The following is a 22,897-nucleotide window of genomic DNA, read 5'->3' on the forward strand; positions in this document are numbered from 1 at the left end:
CGACTTTTGCACACATTTCAATCGTATAACTATTCCAAAACTGAAACCCCACAGGGAGGATCAACTTTTAAAACTTCAAAAATGATGTGGATTTCTGCAGGGTTTTCCGAAGTCGAGTCGCTGATTTCAATTCGTTCCCCTCTAAACCCTAATAATCATGCCCCAATTCAGGGCAGTTCGATGTTCAAAATTTCAAAAATTTTGACGTTGGTATATGAAAATCTGGCACTGATTTTGATTTTTCACGTGATTTTTACCCCAAAACCCCAAATTAAGCCCCATGAGGGTAGTTCGATTTTAAAAATTTCAACAATTCTGACATATAGAAATCAGGTTTTTGAAATTATTAATAAGTTGAATCGATTTTTCACTCGGGTTCACCCGTCGTCACCTCGAATTAATCGAATCAGGGACCTCAAAAATATTTTTTTGTCAGTTCAAAACCCAAATTTTCAACTTTTTTCAGAAAATAGTAGGTAGGTATCTAATCCTTGAGAAGAACTTTTGAACTCGTACCAGCACAAACAAATTTTCAAAATACATATACATTATACACCTTAATCGATCAAAATTGTTACAAAGATGTTAAATTCGAGTTTCAAATTCAAATTCAAATTCAACTCGTTCATTTATTCAAAGAAGGGGTCATTACGGGGTTACTTTGCAAGCGACTGAAGTCTAAATTACTAGACTAGAGTTTATAAAAGTAGCTTTTGGTACTTTTTCAATCATTTGTCATATACATAATAATATAATTATCTTGAAGAAAATAAAATGTTGATGATGATAACAACGAGTGAATAATTTTAGGTAAACACTTTTTTATTCTTATTTTTCAACTGGCTCCACTGTCTTTTCATCGTTACAGTGGAAAACCCTGCTTTTTGTTAAAATAATCAAAGTCTCGCTTTCTGGTAAAAATAGCAAAAAATCTTGGCTTTTGTCAAAATGGCCAATTATTCTAGAATTTTTGCTACTTACGTAAAAATTGTCGCTTTTTCGCAAAAAACTCTCTAAATTATCAATATTTTTTGAAAAATTAATATTCCCAAAGGTCTGGTTTTTTTTCCTAAAAATGCTAAAAATGTGGTTTTTTCACTAAACAATAAAAAAAAAGATTTTTTTGTCAATAGGTATCTAATTGTCAAGAAGTTCAGTTTTTTGGAAAAAATGGATAAAAATGACGCTTCTTAACAAAACTGTCAACGAACCTCACTTTTTTCCAAAATTCACCCAAAAGCTTCCCAAAAGTCTCACTTTTTGGCCAGAAATTTCCAAAACATAATTATTTTTTTCTTGCCAAAGTTAATTTTTTTTGTCAAATTTTCCAAAAATTCTCGCTTTTTCAAAAAATTATCAAGTTTGTCGTTTTTTTTGATGCGGGTAATTCCGAATTGAAAATGTCTTCCTTTTTGCCAAAAATTGACAAGAATGCTTATAAAAGTTGTGTGTTTTTTTTTAGCTATAAAAATTGGAAAAAAAAGGGAAAAAGATATCGCTTTTCGACCAAAAATTGCAGGTAGGTGACCTGTTCTGACAAAAGGGACCACAAGTCGGAAAAAGTTTTTTTACATTACTCATGATAAGAAAGTACACACTTTCGCCCCTTCTATGCGGGGCGAAAAGCCCTCTTTTCATCCCGGCACTTTCGACCCGCGTCAACTAAACACGTACAGAAGTTTTCCACCCGCGTTAACCAAACACAAGCCGAAACCTATCGAAAAGATAACAAACGCGAGTAGGCTTACATGAGTAACACATTGTTATGAGATTATTGAGATTTTTCTGGGTTTTGCGTTAATCAAGCATTGAATTATTTTGTTGTTTGTGAAGTCAAAAGTGTGTGGTTATGGTCAGTTCTTTCGTCATGTGCATGTGCTGTGTTTGTTCGAATTTTGTTTGAATAACGATTTATTTATCTTACATATTTCATTACCCATGTAATTAAAATTAATAACTTGCACAATATTATACTCTGCATTCTGCAGAGACTCAAGACTCAACTGAATACCATGGTCCCCACATACTAGCAGCGACGAATGCGTATACTTTCTTATAATTCGTAATGTAATAGTATATTATGCAACTAGGGAGATAAAGTGCGTGATTACAAACGAGTGCTAAATACAACACGAGGCGTAGCCGAGTGTTGTATCTCACTCGTTTATGATCGCGTACTCTATCTTCCTAATTGAATAATATATTTTACATATAACATACATATGATACTTATCAGTACAACGTTGTTGTGAGGTGCAAAAATGACTGCCGCCTGCCGCAGATTGTGGGAATACCTACTAATACATACGTTTTGTTTTGAATTCAACTAAATTTTAATGAACATGTGAAGATAATTTTCAAAAGAGGTTTCATTTACCTAAACATTTATCGTGAATGTACATACGATTTATTTACTATCAAAACTCAACAATTCTAAAGTGAAATGTATTTTGTGACCGTATCGTTCACCATTGTTAATCGAATATTCATTTTAAGTAATTCACGCACGTCAAAATTCACTAATTAAATCACAATTATTTACTACAATGGTCTGAAGTTCGATTCACCGATTCAGTTTGCAACCTCAAACCTGTAACATGTGGCTGTACCTAGTTGTTAAGCTGAACGGCCGACGCGACGTACGTACGGTCCGATAACGTGTTTACATTATACATGCTACGAAAGTAACGCGTTACCTACTCGCAGATAAATTATGTAGCCGAAATTATATAAGGAATACAAACGGAAGGGCGAGGTGGGAGGGGGAGGAGGATGGTTCTCCATTTTTGTTGAATTTTTTTTTGGGGTGTTGGGGCAACGCGTTCTTTCGTAGCAGTATAATGTAAACATAGCAGTGTTGCCAAATCGCAAAATTTTAGATTATCTCCCTAGGGAGTATCCAAAATTTAGATTACCTCCCGGATAGAGATTCATTCCTCTTCTTATTTACTCGCTCAGAATGTTCCAGTTTTTGCATCGAATAACAACGTTGTAATGATACGTATTATATGTATGTTATATGTAAAATATCTTACATTATAAGGTGTGAGAGTGAACTTTTTAACGACGAGTAAATTTTGCTTCACTCGCCTTCGGCTCGATCAGCAAACTTTTGCTACCTCACTCGCTTCGCTCGTTCGGTAGCAGTTACTTCCCTCACCTTCGGTTCGTTCAGTAAACTCGTCCACTTCACTCGCCTTCGGCTCGCTCAGTGAACAATACTCGTCGTTAAAACGTCCACTTTCGCCCCTTATGGTGTAATATACTATTACAGCAGAGGCAAAAATGTAAAGATAAGTCAAAATTTTAAAAAATTGTTTTTTCGCGGATTTCGGTGGTTTGACATGTGAACTGTCATGTGACACAGCCACAACACGTAATTTGGCCAAAAAATGTGTTGAAAGCGCATTTTGAAGTTAGTGTCAGTCGAAAATTTGAGCGCTCAAAACTTTCAAGCTCTCTGGAGGCGGAACAAAGCATTCTACGGAAAAATTATGTCGAGGAAAATTGTAGAGAATTAAATTTCCAATCGATTTAATGTCATTAGTTTTTTTTCTAGGAGGCTTAGTTTTCGATACATTTGCAAAAGAAAGTAAAAATCGAAAAAAATTTCAATTTTTTTAAAATTTTTTTTCTTATTTTTTTACGTTTTTATAATGTAAACGTGTTCTTATCGTAAATTCAACTTATTCCATGTTATTCTACGCACTTTCACGTACCAGAATCTATTTTTTGGAACATTATGTACCTTTTCTCGGAAAACATCACATTATCAGTTTTCATATATTTTTTTCTTCAAATGCGTTTTTCTCAAAATCTTGTTTTTCAATCCTTCAACTTCAAGTAATGAAAAAAGGTGAGAAAAAATGAGCTAGGAGGCTGGGATTGGTCTTATTCGACTCGGTATGATGTCTAGTTTTCAAAATGGCCAAAAAATTGAAAATGAAAAATCCGGCTTGTGGTCCCTTTTGTCAGAAAAGGTCACAGTTACTTAGGAATAATAATTGCCAAGAAAGTGCTGTTTTTTTTCCAAAATTGTGAAAGCACTTGCTTTTTGACAAAAATTAGGTTATCATATTTTCAGCAAAATTTCTGAAAACTCATGAAGACTCATTTTTTTTCATAAAATTACCCCAAAGTCTCACTTATTGATCAGAAATTTCTAAAATTGACAAAAGTTCTCGCCTTTTAACAGAGTTTAAATGTCTTGCTTTTTACTCAAATTTGTCAAAAATATTCACAAGGAAACCTCTTGAGGTGTCCACTGTCCACCTCTGATTTGAAGGGGACCGCGATTTTTGGAAAGAGCATGGTCTAAAACCCCCGAAACCAAATTTTCAGCTGCCCAACTTCATTATCTCAATATTTGGCGACTGTTTTTGGTGATTTATGCTTTTTTCAAAGAAGTACGTACTTGATCAGTAAAAATAGCCAAAATAAGTCCTAATACTGATATCAATTCACCAAATCCAAATTTCATCATTTCCAGCCATTCTGGAGCCTCCAGCGCGATTGTTTAATTTCTCCAGAATTTTTAATTTGCTCCAGAAGACGTGAATATGAAGTTGGACAGCTGAAAATCGAGTTGTGTGTTATGCTCGATGTGTTTAACGAATTTATCCACATTTGAGCCCATTCTAGAGGGGACACCTCAAGAGTGGTTTTTTGACCAGCTTTTTACCGACTTTGCCGGAAACGGAAAAGTAAGGTATTGTATTTGTCATGATGGTTGAGGAATTGGGTGGGGGTGGGTTTTCTTGAGGTTTTGGAGTGTGCTGATCACGATAAGACATATGGCGCAAAACGAGATAAGTTTATGAATACACGTACCTAGTACCTTGTGGTGCCCGGGTCTTTTATGGTAATTGTGGTGCCCGCGTACATAGAGGATCATATATATATGTATGATAAAGGTGTTTTGGAGCAGTTTATTTTTTTTAAGGTTTTTAGTCATAGTGGTGCCCGTTATATAAACTTGGTACTTGTGGTGCCTGCCTCAAAATTTTTTTTTTCACCTTAGAGTGCATTTCATCAAATTCTACATCGTTTTATATAAAAAGACCTTGTGGTGCCCGATTTGGGCGCCACAAGCCCAAAACCGGGCACCACAATGACTACGTATACTTAAAACGGGCACCACAATGACTAAGTTTAAATCTATATATATATTTATTTATAAATATTCTAGGGGGTAAACTCGTAACTTTTTTATAGATTAACCAGCAAACTCATAACGTTTTGACAAACTCGTAACCTTTTTAGGACGTGACTTTTCGATGAGGTGCCATATGAATCTACAAGGTGTGGGGAGTCTACTGGCAAAGTTTGAGCAGGGACGTGAGATTGCCGTTTATACACTTTCTCTTTTGACTCAATTTTCAAATGAGTGCATAGCCTAAGTATTATGTACAAGGACATGAGGAAAAGGTATTTATTGCCAAGAATCATTTTTTACGTTTTTTACGTTCTTTTTAGTGATTTTGGTGGTTGAAGATGTCCTCTTTCACATGGCGTGGTCAAAAATCGTCTAAAATAAATTTTTGACTGCTCAATTTTAATTTAGAGTTGATTATACAGGTCCGAATTTTCGTGTTTTTCAGTCTAAACAGTGATTTTATGGGAAAAGTATGCATCCTAGGAAAAAAATGCACTGAAGAAAATTGTAGAGAATAAAATTTTCTTTCTGCTCAGAGCTGGTTATTTTTCTGTGGGATGCTTTGTAAAAAAGCTATTTGCGAAAAACAGAGACGTAAGGGACTTTTAAAAAAAAGCTTTTCTGAAAAATTGATGTTTTGGCAATGAGATACCTCTCCACAGGTCACTCAAAAATCAAGTTAACGAATATAACGCGGCCTAACATCGAGTACTATCAGGCCTATGGGGTGACGCGTCGAGCGCATGCACAGCAACGAAGTTACAGGTGGGACGTGAGTTTGTATTTTATACAAAACGTTATGAGTTTACCTGTATGCGGCTATATATATATTTATATATAAGTTTATATATCAATTTATGTATAAATTTGTGTCACGCTGAACTCAAAAGCTCCGAACTTTAAGTGGAAACTGATGATGGCAAAATATTGCTTTGATACTGAACTAGAGAAATTTTTAATTTGGTCGAAATCGATTCAGCCGTTTACGAGATATGAACGTTTAAGTGTGTTTCAACGTTATGGATAAGCAGAAATTTGTGTAAACCCTTATATCTCGCAAACGGCTCACCCCCAACAAACAGATGGGGTGGTTAGGGTGTGTAGGTTGCAGATTGGTACGCCGAAGGTCGGGTGTTCGAATCCCGCGCGAGTCAAGAGGAGAAAATTTTTTGTTGATTTTTTTGTTAATTTTTTTGTTAATTTTATCCGTCCAAAATTTTTTTGCCATAAAAAATCAAAATTTTTCAAAAATTTCTAGTGTAATTTTTGTTTTAACAAAAAACATTAAGTTTTTGGTAAATAGCCAGTAAATTTTGATAATTTTTTTTTTTTTTTTGTTAATTAATAGTAATTTTTAGTAAATAAAATGATTAGTTATTTTTGGTGAATTACTCGTAATTAAAGTTGGTCGAAAATTTTGGTAAATTGCTTGGGTAATTTTTGGTAAATTGGTAAAAACCTTTGACAGTAAATTACTGGGGTAATTAAAATTCGGTAAAAAATTGGTAAATTAGTGAGGAAATGTCTCATAAATTACTGAGGTGAATGTTGGTAAATTGCTGGGGTAATTTTTGGTAAAATGGAAAATTGGTAAATTAGTGGGTAATGTCTGGTAAATTACTGAGGTAAATGTTAGTAAATTGCTGGGGTAATTTTTGGTAAATTCGTAAATTTTGGTAAAGTCGTAAATTTTGGTAAATTAATAAATTTGGGTAAATTCGTAAATTTTGGTAAATTCGTAAATTTTGGTAAATCGGTAAATTTGGGTAAATCGGTAAATTTGGGTAAATCGGCAAATTTGGGTAAATAGGTAAATTTAGGTAAATTTTGGTAAATTGGTAAATTTTAGTAAATTGGTAAATTTTGGTAAATTGGTAAATTTTGGTAAATTGGTAAATTTTGGTAAAATGGTAAATTTTGGTAAATTGATAAATTTTGATAAATTCGTAAATTTTAGTGAATTGGTAAATTTTGGTAAATTGGTAAATTTTGGTAAATCGGTAAATTTTGGTAAATTGGTAAATTTTGGTAAATTGGTAAATTTTGGTAAATTGGTAAATTTTGGTAAATTGGTAAATTTTGGTAAATTGGTAAATTTTGGTAAATAGGTAAATTTTGGTAAATTGGTAAATTTTGGTAAATTGGTAAATGTTGGTAAATTGGTAAATTTCAGTAAATAGCTAAATTTCAATTCTGGATAAAAATTAAGCCATTAAAAACCTCTAAATTTTGGTAAATCGGTAAATTTAGGTAAATTGGTAAATTTTGGTAAATAGGTAAATTTTGGTAAATTGGTAAATTTTGGTAAATTGGTAAATTTTGGTAAATTGGTAAATTTTGGTAAATTGATAAATTGGTAAATTTCGGTAAATAGGTAAATTTCGGCAAATAGGTAAATTTCAGTAAATACGTAAATTTCGGTAAATAGGTAAATTGGTAAATTTTGGTAAGTAGCTAAATTTCGGTAAATTGGTAAATTTCGGTAATAATTTTGTTTTTTGTCAACAATTTTCCTGATATATTATTCCACTTGTAATGTGACGGTTACGTCTTCATGAGTACGCTAATTATTATTTGAAAATCAATTTCATAAAAGTGTAATATGATGGCTACTTATGATTGACTATTTTATTTTGTCGATGTTTTCGACTTTTCGTATTCATTAAATCGGTAAATTTGGGTACTTCCGCGCATTTTGAAAAATTGGTAAATTTTTAAGTAATGTCTGGTAAATTACTGAGATAAATGTTGGTAAATTACTGGTGTATATTTAGAGCAAAGTCGGTTGATCTTGCGAACTGCGCAAGATGTTTTTTCATGATAAAAATATCCAAAAAATCAAAAGTTTCCCTTTTGGGAAGAAATTTTCGAAATTTGCTTACCCTGAAATAAGCAATTTGAAAATTTTTAACTGCTCAGTCTGTAGATCATTAAAAGTGATCTTGGATTTCGATGAAAACGGCCTAGGTTGACGCAAAATCTCAAATCCATTATGTATATGTTGGAAATGTGCCATTTTCCCAAAGCTGGTTGGGTAAGACTTGAAGCGAAAAAACCTCATTTTTTTCGAAAATATTCCCTCTTTGAGGACCTCTATTATCTCCCCTCCTGTTATTGAATGTTACCATAAATTGATTGGTAAAACCAGCATAATTCAGCTAAATTTTAAGCATTTTTTTTAATTCGTCAAAATATAAATTGGTATCGTCAAAGAGACGTTTATATAGCATTTGGAACATTTGTCTCTATCGACTCGTTAATACAGCGTAGAATGCAGAATGCAGGAAATTCTCATGAATAAAATGGCTGAAACTTGTTGTTATTGGGAAGAAAACTTAGGGGTTATAAGATTTATATACCATACTTATAGGTACCAACCTACAGTATAGGCTTAATGACGCGATGAGTAAACGGGTTTATATTCATCGGTTTTGCGTTCCGCAAATATGCCCGAAATGTAAAGATGGGGTTAGGACGACGAGACCCCGACCGAATTTAAATTCTACCTCGTATTTACATCTTATATACCCGAGAGCGAGACGGAGAGTTTCGAACCCCATGCATAGCATTAAGAATCCATTAAGATAAACTCTCGGCGTGTTTAAAGAAGTAAACCTCTCCTCCTCCTGTGCGCTGTGCGCTATGTCTTCTGCCATCTCTTCTCTACATAGCTCTCTTGTACCAGAATACAGATACTATATACTCGTCTCCCCAAAAACCAGATTTGTGTTGTGTAAATAAAAACCCGCACGCTGAATATTCTGTGTGTACGTCAATGGAATTGAATTTCTGACACTCGTTATTTATAAAAGTTTCATCGCGATGAGGCGTCCTCGTCCTACGTACAGTATATCTATATATTTTCATGTTTAACTTGTTAACGAAGAAATTTAGATATTCGAATGTTGATTTTATCGTGTCTAGTAACTTGTTGATTTTAGTTGATGAGCTACCGTGTCATGCGACATTAAAGCTCTTTATTCATTGTATAAGAATTATATACTATATTATTACCATCTCTCTACCAGTTCCTTTCCTATACTGACTGTGTATAGTGTGTAGAGATCTTTACTCATCGTATCTGCACAGTAGATGAATATTAATTATTGATTGCGTGGTGTACCCATATCGTCAAACCTTGCGTACTTGCCTATATTCTTCAATAAGGTAAGATAGGTACGAGTAGATGAGGTACATCTGTGTAAACTGCGTATTTACCTATGACGAAATTCGTGTTGTTGTGGCACCTTCGTCATCAGATACAGGCTACATCCATCACATCGTAGTATGTTGATATAAGCATAGGTAGATAAAACCACTCGTAATTATTATAAGAGAACTACTGAATTACGATCAATTTGGGTACAATTTCAAGAAAGTCGAATTTTTGCAATGAAATTGTTTCAAATCTGTAAATAATATAGACTTCCCAACACCAAATTTCATCTTTTTCAGACGACCTGAATCATCCAACAAAATTTTAATTTGCTCCATAGCTGCTCAAAACCATATCCAAGACATGGAATTTGACTTAGGCAGCTTAAAATCATTTTTTCTATCAAATTTTCGATGAGCCAAACTCAAAAATTCAAGATTCCCGCAAATTCCTCCAATGGTCGGGGAGGGGTGGTCTAAATTCTTGAAGAAAGTCAGAAAAAACAACAAAAGGGAATCCAGCAAAAATTTCAGCAGCTGAAATTCATTTTTCAATTTTTGGCAAATTTAAAAAAAAATCAAATTCATTTTATTTCTTATAAATGAATGAAGATTCGCGAGGAAAAAGTGAAAAATACTTCTACTTTTATTCGCACTGTACAAGTATTTTTCTCATCAGTCATCACAATGATTGTGTTAGTACAAAGTGGCCATGAAACGAGAGTATTGAAATAAAAGGTTGAAAAGTTGTTATCCTATTTTTGACCCCTCGACAAGTCAACAGCTGATGGTTTCAAACCGATCTGGAGCCTCTATACATCAGCACAGACTATCCCTACAAATAGATGAAAGATCCTTATTCATACCAGACGACCCTTTCAAAATTAAAAAATTCTTAGACCTAATTAAAAAACTTGACGTTACCAACTCGATTTAAATCTCACACGACGGGTGTAATAATCAAGTAAATTACAAACACCCCCCCAAAAAAAAATCAGAGAGTAAAAAATTAACTTCTCACATCGAAAATAATGTTGTTTTGGTTTAAATTTTCCAAAGAAAAAAATTTTTTGCCAAAATTGGTTGTTTTTGAAAATTTAAAAATTACCTAGGTATGTTTTGAAAAAAACTGATGATTTTGAATTTTCGAGAGCTTTTTCCTTTGTCTCGCTCATGCCTTTATTCCTTTTTTGTATACTTAACCATGATAATTTACTGGAAAACTATTGTTAAAATTTTTAAATGTCGAAGCTATGAAAATCAACTTTTTACAGAAATTATTTTACTTTTCGTGTTATCAATTTTTCAGAGCTTTTGCACTCGCTTCACACTCAGGCAGATTTGAATTCCACTGTGCAATTTTTAAAAAATTTTCTAGAATGAAAAATTAATATGAATTCAAGAAACATAACCAAAACTATACCCACAGGGATGGTACCGGAGCAAAAAAGTGCAAAATAACGAAAAAAGATCATTCAAAAATACCATTTGGCGTTGAAACTTCTTGTATTGAAGATTATATTTTTGTATCCCACAAATAGTGAATTTTCTGAAGGTTTCGCCCTCGCAGTCGCTTCGCTCGAGCAAAATCGAAAGTGTTTTATTCTCTTTTCGAATTTGATTTTCAAAGGACAAAAACGCCTAAAAAACAACACGAAATTATTGTTGGTTTTTCTCCCGAGTTGTTCTCCTACATCAAAAATTATTTCTATTACAGAAAATTACAGAAAATTAATCTGAAATCATCGCGAAAAATTCTCAACTAAGTACTTAAATAAAGAAATGAAATTCTACATTATTGTGGGGGGGGGGGGGAGTAAATGGAATTTATTCTAAAAATTACAAAAAAAAAAACATCAAAAATTGCTTTCGAAAAAATTCGATTGAAATATAATCACGAAAAAATTTGTTTGTGATCACTCAGAAAAAGTTTATTTGAATTCGATGCAAAACGAATTTGAAATCAGTTCGAAATCGGCAAAGTTGAATTAAAAAAATGAAATCCCAAATTACCAGGAGAAAAATTATTCTAAAAATCACCCAGAAAATTTATTAAAAATTACCACAAAAAAAATTGTTTGATATAATCTTGAAAGAATAAAACTTTATTCTAAATCATTACGAAAAATTCATTTTAGTTTGTAAATAACACGAAAAAAATGCATTGAAATTCAACACTTGAAACTCTCACACGACGCGACGGGTGTAAAAATCATGCAATTAAAAACACCCCCTCCCCCCCAAAAAAATGGTCGCGTGAAAGCATCTAAATTCTCATCCGATTGGGAGGCGAATCAAATGCGAAAATCGCATGGTAATTGACAAGTCTTGTAAAAAAATGTTGTAGTTGTAGGTAAATTCGCACAGAAAAAATTTTTAAAATCACTGCTGAATTCGCCGGCGAAACGCGCGCGAACTTAGCAGTGATTTTATTAATTTTTTTCACCGCGATTTTCACGCTCTATTCGCATTTGAATAAAACCCAAATTTAGAGGCGTTCGTTACAAGATTTTTTGAACATTTAAAATTATTCAACATTTTTGTTTTTAACTCCTCCTTCCAAAAATTTGTCTGAACCATTATCCGTCTGATTATCTTGAAAAATACTGGAGGGTTATGGGGTAAAGAATTGTGAAAACATGGCGGAAAAAGAATTGGGAAAATTTTAGCCCTCCCCCCCCCTCCTGACACAACACCTCGTCACGCCTCTGAATTAAAGAGCAATTGGTAATACTATTGTGAATTTCAAATTTTAAGGCCAATCATGTCAGTGTAGGCTAATCACACTCTATAGGTTTAGGTTTACCGCAGATCGAATTGAAATTCGATATGAATGAATGTGAAATTCCTTATTCCAGCTAGCTACCATTTAATGTAATGGTAATGGATATAGGTTGGGTTCTCCATTCCATTGGTATTATTTGAGTGTGAAGTTTCACGGTGTAGATACACGCCCCCGTTATTGTTTGTGTTCCTCTATGTAGTTCTAGTTATACCTATAGTGAAACTTGATATTTATGTATGGATACCTACGATTTTTGACTTAGGCATTCACGAAAACAGACCCCCTACATTTATTTAGGTATACATATTGCTTTCAAGTCGATTTGTTTTCTGATACAGTATACTTTTATAGGTGAAAAAATGTCGATACAGGTTTCTTGGTGCATTCTTGTCTGCTTTTTTGTTGACTTTATAGTGCACATTTTTAATAAAATTGTCTCATATATGTAGAAATTGGTCTTACATTAAATTTATACCCTACTTAAAAATCGTATGATACCTATCCTAGTTCTTGGTCTCAGATTAGCACAAAATTTACACGGCGCAAAGTTTCCAGGACAGAGGGGAGAGAGAGAGAAAAAATTCAATGAGGGTCAGAGACCGAAATAAAATCATTGAGATTAAGAAAGCGAAAAACTAGGTATATAAAATCTATGTTTCCTGATAAAAATGTACAAATTGTTTTCAATTTTCAAGAATTTGATATCTTTTGCAGCAGAAATTGATTATTAAAAGGGGAAATATTTTTTGCACGACGAAAAAGGGCGTCATCACGACAAGCATTTTTTCGTTCATAAAAGATGAATGAACGACGAAAAATAATGAAGTTCCACGCCAGATGACGCCCGACAATAAAGTATTTATGAACGACTACGATTTAATAACGAGATAAGCAGTATTCACGACAAAATATCGCACCTCGGGAGTTATAAGGTCACATCTCAAAAAAAATCAATTTTGATGTTTTTGCATTTTTGGGGTTTGCATGACCCCCTGCAACCAAAAATAACACTTTGAGTCGGGTATGCTGCTTAGATCATGTAAAAAATGCAAAGGGCCTAACTCAAAATTTCTACAACATTGCAAGTTGTTTGGAGTTATAAGGTCACATCTCAAAAAACTCCTCTTTCTTTGAGTAAAATTCGCACATACAAAGTGTCAGAAACCAGTTTCGATAGTGTTGAACGTTTTTAAGATGTAAAATAATCACAAGGAGTGTATTTTTTGTAGGTTTGTTCCAAAACAAAAAATTTTTAAAATAGAACATTTTTCAGAAAAATTAATTTGCACATATATTGAAATTTTAGTTTTTTGAGAAAAACTCAAAAACTAAGCACTCTAGAAAAAAACTAACGACATTATGTCGATTGGAAATTTAATTCTCTACAATTTTGTTATCATGAAAAATTTTTTGGACGCTTTTTTTCGCCTCCAGATCACTTTTTATGAAAGGTTATAACTCAAAATGTTTTCCAAACATTGAAATATTTCCTCTTTAAGATTTTATTTTTCAAAATATTCTTATGCTAAATGAAGGTAGGATACCCAATCTTCAAAATGACATGCTATTCATTCCTCACAATTGATTATAAGTTGATGAAAATAATGAATCAAGTTTTAAAAAAAAAAGAAAATCACTCTCCTGTAAAATTTCACTTTTTTGAGATGTGACCTTATAACTCCCGAGGTGCGATATTATCAGTTCAATTACAATATTTACAATTATATTTTGTACAAATTTTGACAAATAATCAACTGAGGGTTTCTTTCAAAAAAATTTGAGTGAAATTGTAACTCAGTAGAAGAGAACTAAATTGGCCAAAACGAAGCGAGGGCTAAAGCTTAGGGAAAAAATGAGAATTTTGAGGATAGATCGGAGATTTTGTCGGCAAATGAACAATAATTAAATGAAGCATAAGTACGTTTCCAAAACGCACTAAGTCCAAAAAAATATTGATAAGAAATGCATGGTACTTAGTACAATTTGGAAACGTAGAAATGGCCCAAATTTGCTGATTTTTTGATATGTTGTAGCCAAGACCCTTGGGCACAACATACCAAAAAATCAGCCACTTTGGGCCGCAATTTTATGCTAGATGGCCTTGCAATCTCAGAATATTTGAAAATGGACTTAGTGCGTTTTGGAAACGTATGCTTCAAATACAATGATTGTAAAAAATTTGAATTTTTGAAAACGGAAACTAAAAAATTGTTGGAATTTTTGTATTTTCCTAACTTTCTTGAATTTTTCATTATTTCACAAGTTTTTCCTGCTTTTGCGGAACCGAAGAGGGGTAAACTGTCTCCCCTTGGCCCCCTTTTGGTTCGCCTCTGAGGTCAAAAGAGGAAGAGGGGTCGCCCATCAAAGTCCACAAAACATTACTTCTATAAACAGCAATTTTTTACAGACCTACTTCGTTTTTTTGGTATCATTTTAATATTTTTTAAACGTTTATTCTGTCGGTGAAATGCCTGTTTTTGATGGAAAAATTTTGTCGTGCATTGCCTTATATAGGAGTTGAAAGTAATAAAGTGTCGTGAATTTTTTAATTCGTCGTTTGATACATTATTTTGTCGTTGGAGTACCTTTTATGTCGGGGTAAGCTCTTTATTGTCGGGAATTTCCAATTTAGTCGTGGTAATGATTTTTCTGGCGTGAAAGTGCCTATGCTTGTCGTGCTGACGCCCTTTTTTGTCGTGGTATTAAATCACACCCTTATTAAAATATTAAACATTCTTTTTAAAGATGAGAATATTGATTTATATGTTTTTTTTTTTTTTTTTTTTTTTTCAGATTAATGTAATACCTAGGTATACGAAGGCCTACAATTTTACTGATGTTGCAGTTTGAAACCTTTCAGAGGAGCACATTGGTCAGTGATTTTTTCCACTTCATTTCAAATATCAAAAGTGTGTAATAAGTAAACTGTGTCCCTAAATTGACAAGGATTTGTGGGCTTTGCAAATCTTAATCATTGCTATGACGAAAATCTTGTAAAAATAATTCAGTTTTAGGATAAAAAAAAAATAGGTACTTACATACCATTTGGTGAAATAATAAATTATATATCATAGGTAGGTATACTAAAAGATAAAATTTTCCAGCGATTCGTCTCTTTCAGCAGGAATCAGAATTTCCTTTTTGACTCCAGCCGACAGTTTATATGTAGTACTGTGAGAAATAATACTTGAATTTGTACTTGAAACCAGCAGACACATATTAGATATACGAATAGGAAAGGAACCTATACGAGAGTCTCACAAACGAAACATAATTAAAGCAAAGCAGCGATTTAACTCGTTGCTTTTTGAACATCATTACGATTTATAAACGTTCGCAGCAATTACTCTTAAATCATACAAAAACACACAAATGTTACGCCTATAAGTAAAATACAAAGTATGTGCATGCGTCCTGCGGTCGTCTATGATGTCTTTCGTCTTGACGGAAATGAGTGACATTGCACTTGAATTACAGCACCTACAACTACATTTTCGTGTTGGTAATGATTTAATGTAATAATGAGGCTATTTTTTGACAATTTTTTTTTACGTATTTCTTCTACGTTGAGGTGAAAATTCTCATGAAAGAGGTTAAAAATACTTAAGGTCTCGGGAAAATGTGCGGTGAATGTTTTGTACAAACTTTGGTGTTTGATCTCTGTGAAAAAATTATTGTTATTTTGTCTCTCTCTCGTCGAATCTCTAACCTATAGGCTAAAATATACCTATCTTCGTGAAATAACAAAATCGTAATTTTTGAGGTATTGTTTCCTCCTCCCTCCTTCCAAAAAAAAAGAGAGAAATGGATGAAAAATCTCTGCTGAAAATTTTCAAAATTTTTTATACCTAGTGTATAACTTAAATTAGCTGCAAACTTGCTTCGATCTTGACATTAAGTACCTAACTACCTACTCGTAAATATAGTAAAAATGTCTACAAAACGTTGAACTGTGTTATTGCGAATGATTCTAGACCATTTATTGGTGTTTAACTTTTTTCAAAAATTCTTGCTAAAAAAGCTTTAATTAAATTCAAAATTTTTTATTCCTTCTTATGATCCTCTCTGCTCGATTTACGCAAACGCTATATTCCAAAAATGCTTTTTGTATAGTTCAATCAACCAAAAAAAAAAAAAAAAAAAATGGCTGAAAGCCTTAAAACGGTTTCAAAATTGCCATATCCTTCTCGAAATTAAAAAATAGATGCAGCTTTATGTGCTAATTTTACACGATTTTGATATTAATTATGGACCGGAATTGAATAGGTAGGTAATGAAATTTGGCTGCCGAAATTATTTGGATAACTTTTTGATTTTTTTTGTGACGCAGAAAAAATAATTGAAGACGCTTTGCTCTATTTTACTTTCAAAGTACAAAAGTCCATTATCTACCCATTCGCGTCCTCGATTTTTTTTAAAAATTCAGTCTGAGTGTGAGTATAGGTACCTATAGTAAGGCCTACAACTACAAAAAGAACTGAAAAAAAAGTTTTGAAACTTTTTTCTGTGTAAAACGTGTTTTCTTTAATCCTACTTTTTTTTTTTTTTTTTTTTTTAGAAAAATTCATTTCTTTTCAACGCCTATAAAAAATTGTAAAATTTCCATCTTTAGGTACCTGGCTTCGAGAAAATCACAGATTTTTTCCGCTTTGAAGATTACCCGCAACTGTTTCATTTTCTTTCATAAAAAAATCAATTTTTTCCAAGACAAGAAACAAAAAAAAATTTTTTTAAAAATTAAAAAATGAAAAAAATTGCAAAACTTGGCGTTGAATTAAATACAAAGCTAATTCTGAGAAGAATTGAGGTTTTGATTTTGCGTGCAGGGGCTAAAATGGCGATTTTTTTGAAAATACATAATATACAGATCGAAAAGTTTTGCTCTTCCTTCTTCGCTTCAACAGTCACACCCCTCCCCCCTGATGAAATTGTCTTTGCCTATAAATTCAAAAGAGTACACCATGGTATGTTTATTTTTAGAAAAATTTCGAATTCAAATTTACAATAACCCCAAACGTAAGAAAAATTGAAAAAAAACTTTAAAATAATTCGGTGACATTTTCTGATTTTTGTTTTCAATTTCCTAAAAAAATTTCTTGTTTGTCGTTCTTCCATTCAAAAAAAAAAAAAAAAAAAATGAATATGTAAAAATGAACTTTGGTCAAAATTCTAAACATAGGTAGGTAGGTAGGTAGGTAGGTAGGTAACTAGGTAGGTATGCCTGAAATTGAGGTAACTTAAGTAAATCGTAAATATGGCGAAATAATATTATTCTCTCAAAACATCAAAAATATACCCATAAAATTACTCAAAATTGCAAAGTAAAATTGGGCTCATATTTGTTTTTTCTTGTCAGAAAGTTACGATATGCGATAAAGATCAATGCAATAAGCACAGTCATCTTTATCACATGTATAGCAAAATAAGTGCATTGCATTTTTCAAAAAAGGGATCAAAATAAGATTAAGTACACATATTTTCTATAGGCACGAGAAAGTCGAAATTGAGGTAGGTATTTTTCCGAAAACTGTTCAAGATTTACAATTATTTTTTGGTAGGTAAATGAAAGCAGGATTTCTGATCAAGCGAAGCGAAACCAAAATTTTTTGGAAAAAAAAATTCAAAAAGCAAAAAAATGTTGAATTTTAATGGTTGTAAAATCTTGAAATGATATAGCTTGGAGAAAATCTTGGAGCATTTGAAAAGAATTTTTGAAAATGGCTCCAAACCTCAAAAATTTTGGGTTGAGAAAGAAACACTATCGTATCTAATGTTGAATTTTAGGAGCTAAATTTATTTATTTTTTTTTAATTTGACAAATTTTTTTAATTTCTGTTTGGCGTTTGGCTCATGAATACTTGATATCAAAATCTAATCAAACCGAAATAGAATTCGATGTTTGAATCGAATAGGTCTCCTTTTTCCGAATTTCTGAGCCGATTGAACGCAACGCAGGTTTGAGCGACTGTAAAGCTTCTTAGTAACGATTTTTCGAAATCTTCTGATGAAAGAATAGCTACCTGTTTTTCCCCTCAAAATACAAATTTTTGAAAAATTTTACCTTCGTTTCGCGCGGCCTTCTTTTCTTTTCTTTTCAAAATTAACATTCTAAAAAAAAAATCTTTCAAATTATAAAATTTTGAAACTCAAAATAAAAACTCCTTGCATAAAAAATCATACTTATATTTTTTAATTTTCTCAGAATACAAATTTTTAAAAACATTCGTTCTTGCTTCGCTCGGGCCAATTTGTTTCTTGTTTTAAAATTTAAACAATCATCATTTGGCCCCCAAAAATCCAAAATTGGTATTTTCCCCTTTTATCAGTTGGCAAATTTTTATTCGAGCCCTCTGTCCCTAGAAATATGTGGCCAAATTATATTGCTTCGAGCCATAATTTTGGCTTTCAACAGCCCTGACTCCAACTCCAATCCCTAACTAACCTGTTTTGGGAAAAATTATTCAGTTCCAAATGATTGTATTTGAGATTCTACGTCGACCTAGGCCATTGTTCCAAAATTTCCAAACGAAGTTTTGTTTTTTGCCAAACTTACTTATAAGGATCTGTTTTTTTTTTTTTTTGCTAGGTATATAATTTCCAAATTTGGTCAAGTCAAAAAGTGTCAATTTTCGGGGGAAAAAGTGTCAAAAAGCGTCAATCTTTACTAAAGTAAGTACCTAGGTACTCGGAAGCGTCCATTTTTGGTACAATTGTCGAAAACTGTCCATTTTTAGAAAAGTAAGTAGTTGAAATAAGGGCCAGTTTTTATCAAAAATGTCAAAAAAATGCCCCTTTTTGGTCAAAATCATCAGACCGTTTCAATTTTTGTCTCGATTCGTTAATAATCTTATAACTTGACCTTTTTGGGGCCTCCGGCGATTTCTCCATCTCCAGAAATTTCAGATCTTTCTGAAATGATCAAGAATGAATTTTAGCCCCTGTAACATTCTTTGGTCAGAGCTTATTACGGACCATCTTGACCATCTTAGGTGGTTATTGCGAAATTTTATGAATGTCAATTCAAAAGTAAACTTTTCTAAACAATTTTGTGAATTCTAAAAAAAATTAGAAAATTAATTTTCAAATCGGAGAAGTTTTGCTCCAGGCTCTATCCAACCTATTCCAGAAGATAGTATTTGAGATTCTGTAAGGACCTAGGCCATTGTTCCAAAATTATCAAACGAAATCCTGTTTTTTTTTTTTTTTTTTTTTTTTTTGTTGCCAAACTTGCTTATGAGGATCTGATTTTTTTTTTGTTGCCAAATTTGTTCAAGTCAAAGTGTTAATTTTTGGGAAAAATTTGGTCATTTTTTGTAAAATTGTCAAAAAGGGCCAATTTTTGCCATCGTTGTCTAACACTCTTGCTCTTGCCAAGATTGCCAAAAAATCTTGTACATATTTGCTAAAATGTCAAAAAATTTAGGGGTTTTGTCAAAATTGTCAGAATGTCAATTTTGGGCGAGTTGATGAAAAGTTGTAGGTACCATAATTGAATGTTTTTTCGTTAAAATTCTCAGAATGTAGTTTTTTTTGATAAAATGGTCAAATGGTCGTATTTTCTGCCAAAATTGTTAATCAAATGTATGTTTTTTTGTGTGTGTGTGTTTTTTTTGTCAAAACGTCCAAAAAGCATTGATTTTTACCTTGCTTGCCTAAAAAGTAAAGTTTTCTGAATAAAAGTTCTGTTTTTTTATAATTTACAAAATTGCTTGAAAAAACCTATTTTATACTTAATTGCACTGTGCCCGCATTAGCTCTCGATGGCCTTTCTAACAGCTCCATTTGAACTCATTTTTTATCACCAATTTTTTATGTGTTCAAATTGCAGAGTTACGAGTATAGATCAGTTAGAGGTAGCCTAATTGTAAATTGAGGATGGTTGATTCTTCTGAAATCAGTGAAGATGTACTAATGCTTTGGTGTTAACTCAGCATAGCGGAGGTCTCAAACGTGATAAATTTGGAAGATTTAATTAAACCTAAGGTCAACGTACGATTAGGGATTGAGGAAACAGAGCTCATAGAACATTTCCACGACATCCTCAGCAAAAAAGATCACTAGACCTGGCAGAGCACGTGAGCATTCGAACTTGAGCCATAAAATGGGGCCTCATTGTACGTAGTATTGCTGGGTATAAGGACAGCAGTCCCTAATAATGGGGGATACCTCAGTTTAAGGTAGAAACACTGGATTTTCGATTCACCTATATGGGCATTGGGCACCATACACCCACGACGATGGACCAGAAATTGGTATCACTTCTTAAATATGCTACGAGTAGGTACAATGATACTAGGTAAATGAGAATTGGATGACTTACTGGCGAATCTAGGATCATTGGCCGGAGAGGCGCTATACCATCCGGCAGCGCTGTTGCCGTAAGACAAATCCGGCGGCCCGTTGCAATACTGCGGCGGGAATTGGGCGGCCACGTGCATATACGGATTGGCCATGGATGCTGGACTGACGGAAGTCGGCGCACCGTTTGTACTGCTACCACCTACACTACTACCACCGGTGCTACTTCTATAAGGCGAAGCGGGCCCGCAAAGTTCTAATTTCCTATATGATTCTTCGATAGGGCTTAGTATATCCGATACGGAGAACGGCGTAGTATGCGAATTCTGCTGTTTAGGACTCAAGGACATGGCCAAGTCGGCACCATTGAGCTCCGGCAGAATATCCGGAGAATCTTGATGCAAGCCGACCACAGGGCTGACCGATTGGTACGACGAAGACACCGGGTGCCCGGAAAGCGCCAGGGTGACATATACGTTCGTAGCGAAAAGCTGGACACGCGACACTTCACACAACAACGAGATTGCACTACTGTGTACACTGTCGATGCGCTCCACTCGCCGGTTATTTCGCCTTCTTCGCCTTCATCGTACCCCTACCTCATTGGTCCAACCACACACACAGTTGCTGCGCCATCTTACCCCCAAAACCAACAATACCGTAATAGACGATGGAGTGAGAAGGCGGAGACAATTGTGAACAGCCACTCGAAACTATCGAACGGAATCGCCTGGCACCGCCTCACATCATACCCTCGTCATCCCAAATCAACATCTATACACTGAAAGAGGTTACACCGAAAACAAGCTTAGGTAGGTACTTTTGAACTCGCCCATCGGCTGATGTGACGTCATCTGCTGGAAGAAGCTTAAAAAGTAGGTAAGCCAGTTCCGCAACGCTTTTTGTATGACAGAAATTACGTTTTTCAATTTTTTTTTTTTTTTGGCAAAACGAAGGGGTTTTTGGGTGAATTTTTATGAGAACATAATTTAAAGATGTTATAAAAGGCTATATAGGTGAATAAGTATGGCGAAATTGCCCCCGAAAGCTTCAGGGTTGATATTTGGATGGAAGATGGGTATCCTTGAGTACCTTCCGTCAGGAAAGTTTCAGACCCCAAGACCCCCCCCCCGTTTTTGAGAAACCCCCCTTTTCTGAAATTACAACAAAAAATTTTTTCTCAGCCCCATGCGAACCGATTTTTCTGATTTTTTAGTATGTTGTGAACATCCATAAGAGGCACCCCCACAAAAATTTTTAGCCCCCTGCCCCAATATTTTCCCCTCAAAATGGCGTTTTTTAGCTTCGTTTGCCTGTTTTAGCGATGACCATGGTCCATGATTCGGCACAAAAACGCGAATAGCATTTTTAAGTGTGTTTTTGACCCCTAAAAAACATGTATTTTTTTCAAAAAAAAATATGAGGTGGGCCGTGGTCAAAAATTGAAAAAAACTTACAGATGGGGTAAAAATGGATCGTGGATAGGGTCCAATCAAAAATCTAACGTCGTATTTGTGTTCAGCGTCACCAAAAACATACAATTCCATGTGTGACACGAACAAAACAATTTTTTGAACTTTTACCCCCTTTGGGGAGGTGCTGGGGGCCGTGGATGAGGTCTTATCAAAAATCTGACATCATACTCGTGTTCAGAGCCCCCAAAAACATAGAATTCGATATGTCACATGCCCCAGATTTTCTTTCAAAAGTTTCGCCCAAAATTTGGGGTGGGGGTGCTACCTCACCATCGAGAGACCCCATCTTGAAACTTGAATATTTCGAAAATGCATCAAAAGGTACATCTATGGAAATTTTTTCAAAATTTTAAATGGTAGCTCCCACTTACAGCGCCATTTTGAAATTTGAACTTTCAATTTGAAAGTTAAACTTACAACTTTTGAAAATTTCAAAATGCTTAAAATTCAATGCCCTTTTGAACTGTGAAATCAGTTTTGATCAAAGTATCATAGTTTTGGAGGAATGGGCTGCTGAAGTTGAGTACCTCGAGACAATGTGAAAATAATGGAGTCCCCCCACCGGCCCCCTGAGGGAGCTGGGACCAAACTAATTGCGGGGTTCTTACTTACTGGGTGGGTATATATTGTAAAAAAAATTTGAGTGAAATTGAAAGACATGACTCAAAAACGTTGGTTGAGTTTACATGAAATGACCCTACTATAGTGAAAACTGAAGGGGGCAGAGGCACTGGAGGGGTGTGAATGAGGGTAGCATAAAATTGGACATCATATTCGTCTTCGGGGTGTCTGAGTCATATGAAAATGACACCAACATTATGAAAATGACTCAACTTTTAAAATAGTAAAAATTGAGGTGGTTGCAGAGTCACTGGAGGGGTGTGGATGAGGGTAATATAAAATTGGACGTCATATTCGTGTTCGGGGGGTTTGATTCATATGGAAACGACACTTCGTTTACCAAAAACAATAATTTACACCAGAATCCATTTTTACCCCCTCTGTAAGTTTTTTCAATTTTTGACCACG

The 22,897-nt window shown here is 33.9% G+C and overlaps 1 protein-coding gene and 1 long non-coding RNA gene across 2 annotated transcripts in view; one reads left to right on the top strand and one right to left on the bottom strand.

Annotated features, from left to right (window-relative positions):
• LOC135839797 (homeobox protein Nkx-2.1) overlaps window positions 1-20,863 on the bottom strand; it is a 60,071-nt gene extending 39,208 nt beyond the window's left edge. The window contains exon 1 of the mRNA XM_065356009.1: window positions 20,416-20,863. Within this exon, the coding sequence (XP_065212081.1) occupies window positions 20,416-20,743 (328 nt within the window). The 5' untranslated portion in view covers window positions 20,744-20,863. The remainder of the gene's footprint in view (window positions 1-20,415) is intronic.
• Window positions 1-22,897, top strand: part of LOC135839807 (uncharacterized) — a 91,243-nt gene that overhangs the window by 29,072 nt on the left and 39,274 nt on the right. The window contains exon 2 of the long non-coding RNA XR_010557647.1: window positions 14,889-14,967. This is a non-coding gene — a long non-coding RNA (uncharacterized LOC135839807). The remainder of the gene's footprint in view (window positions 1-14,888; window positions 14,968-22,897) is intronic.

The sequence above is a fragment of the Planococcus citri genome, chromosome 1, assembly GCF_950023065.1.
Source record: "Planococcus citri chromosome 1, ihPlaCitr1.1, whole genome shotgun sequence".
In the NCBI taxonomy this organism is placed as follows: Eukaryota; Metazoa; Arthropoda; class Insecta; order Hemiptera; family Pseudococcidae; genus Planococcus; species Planococcus citri.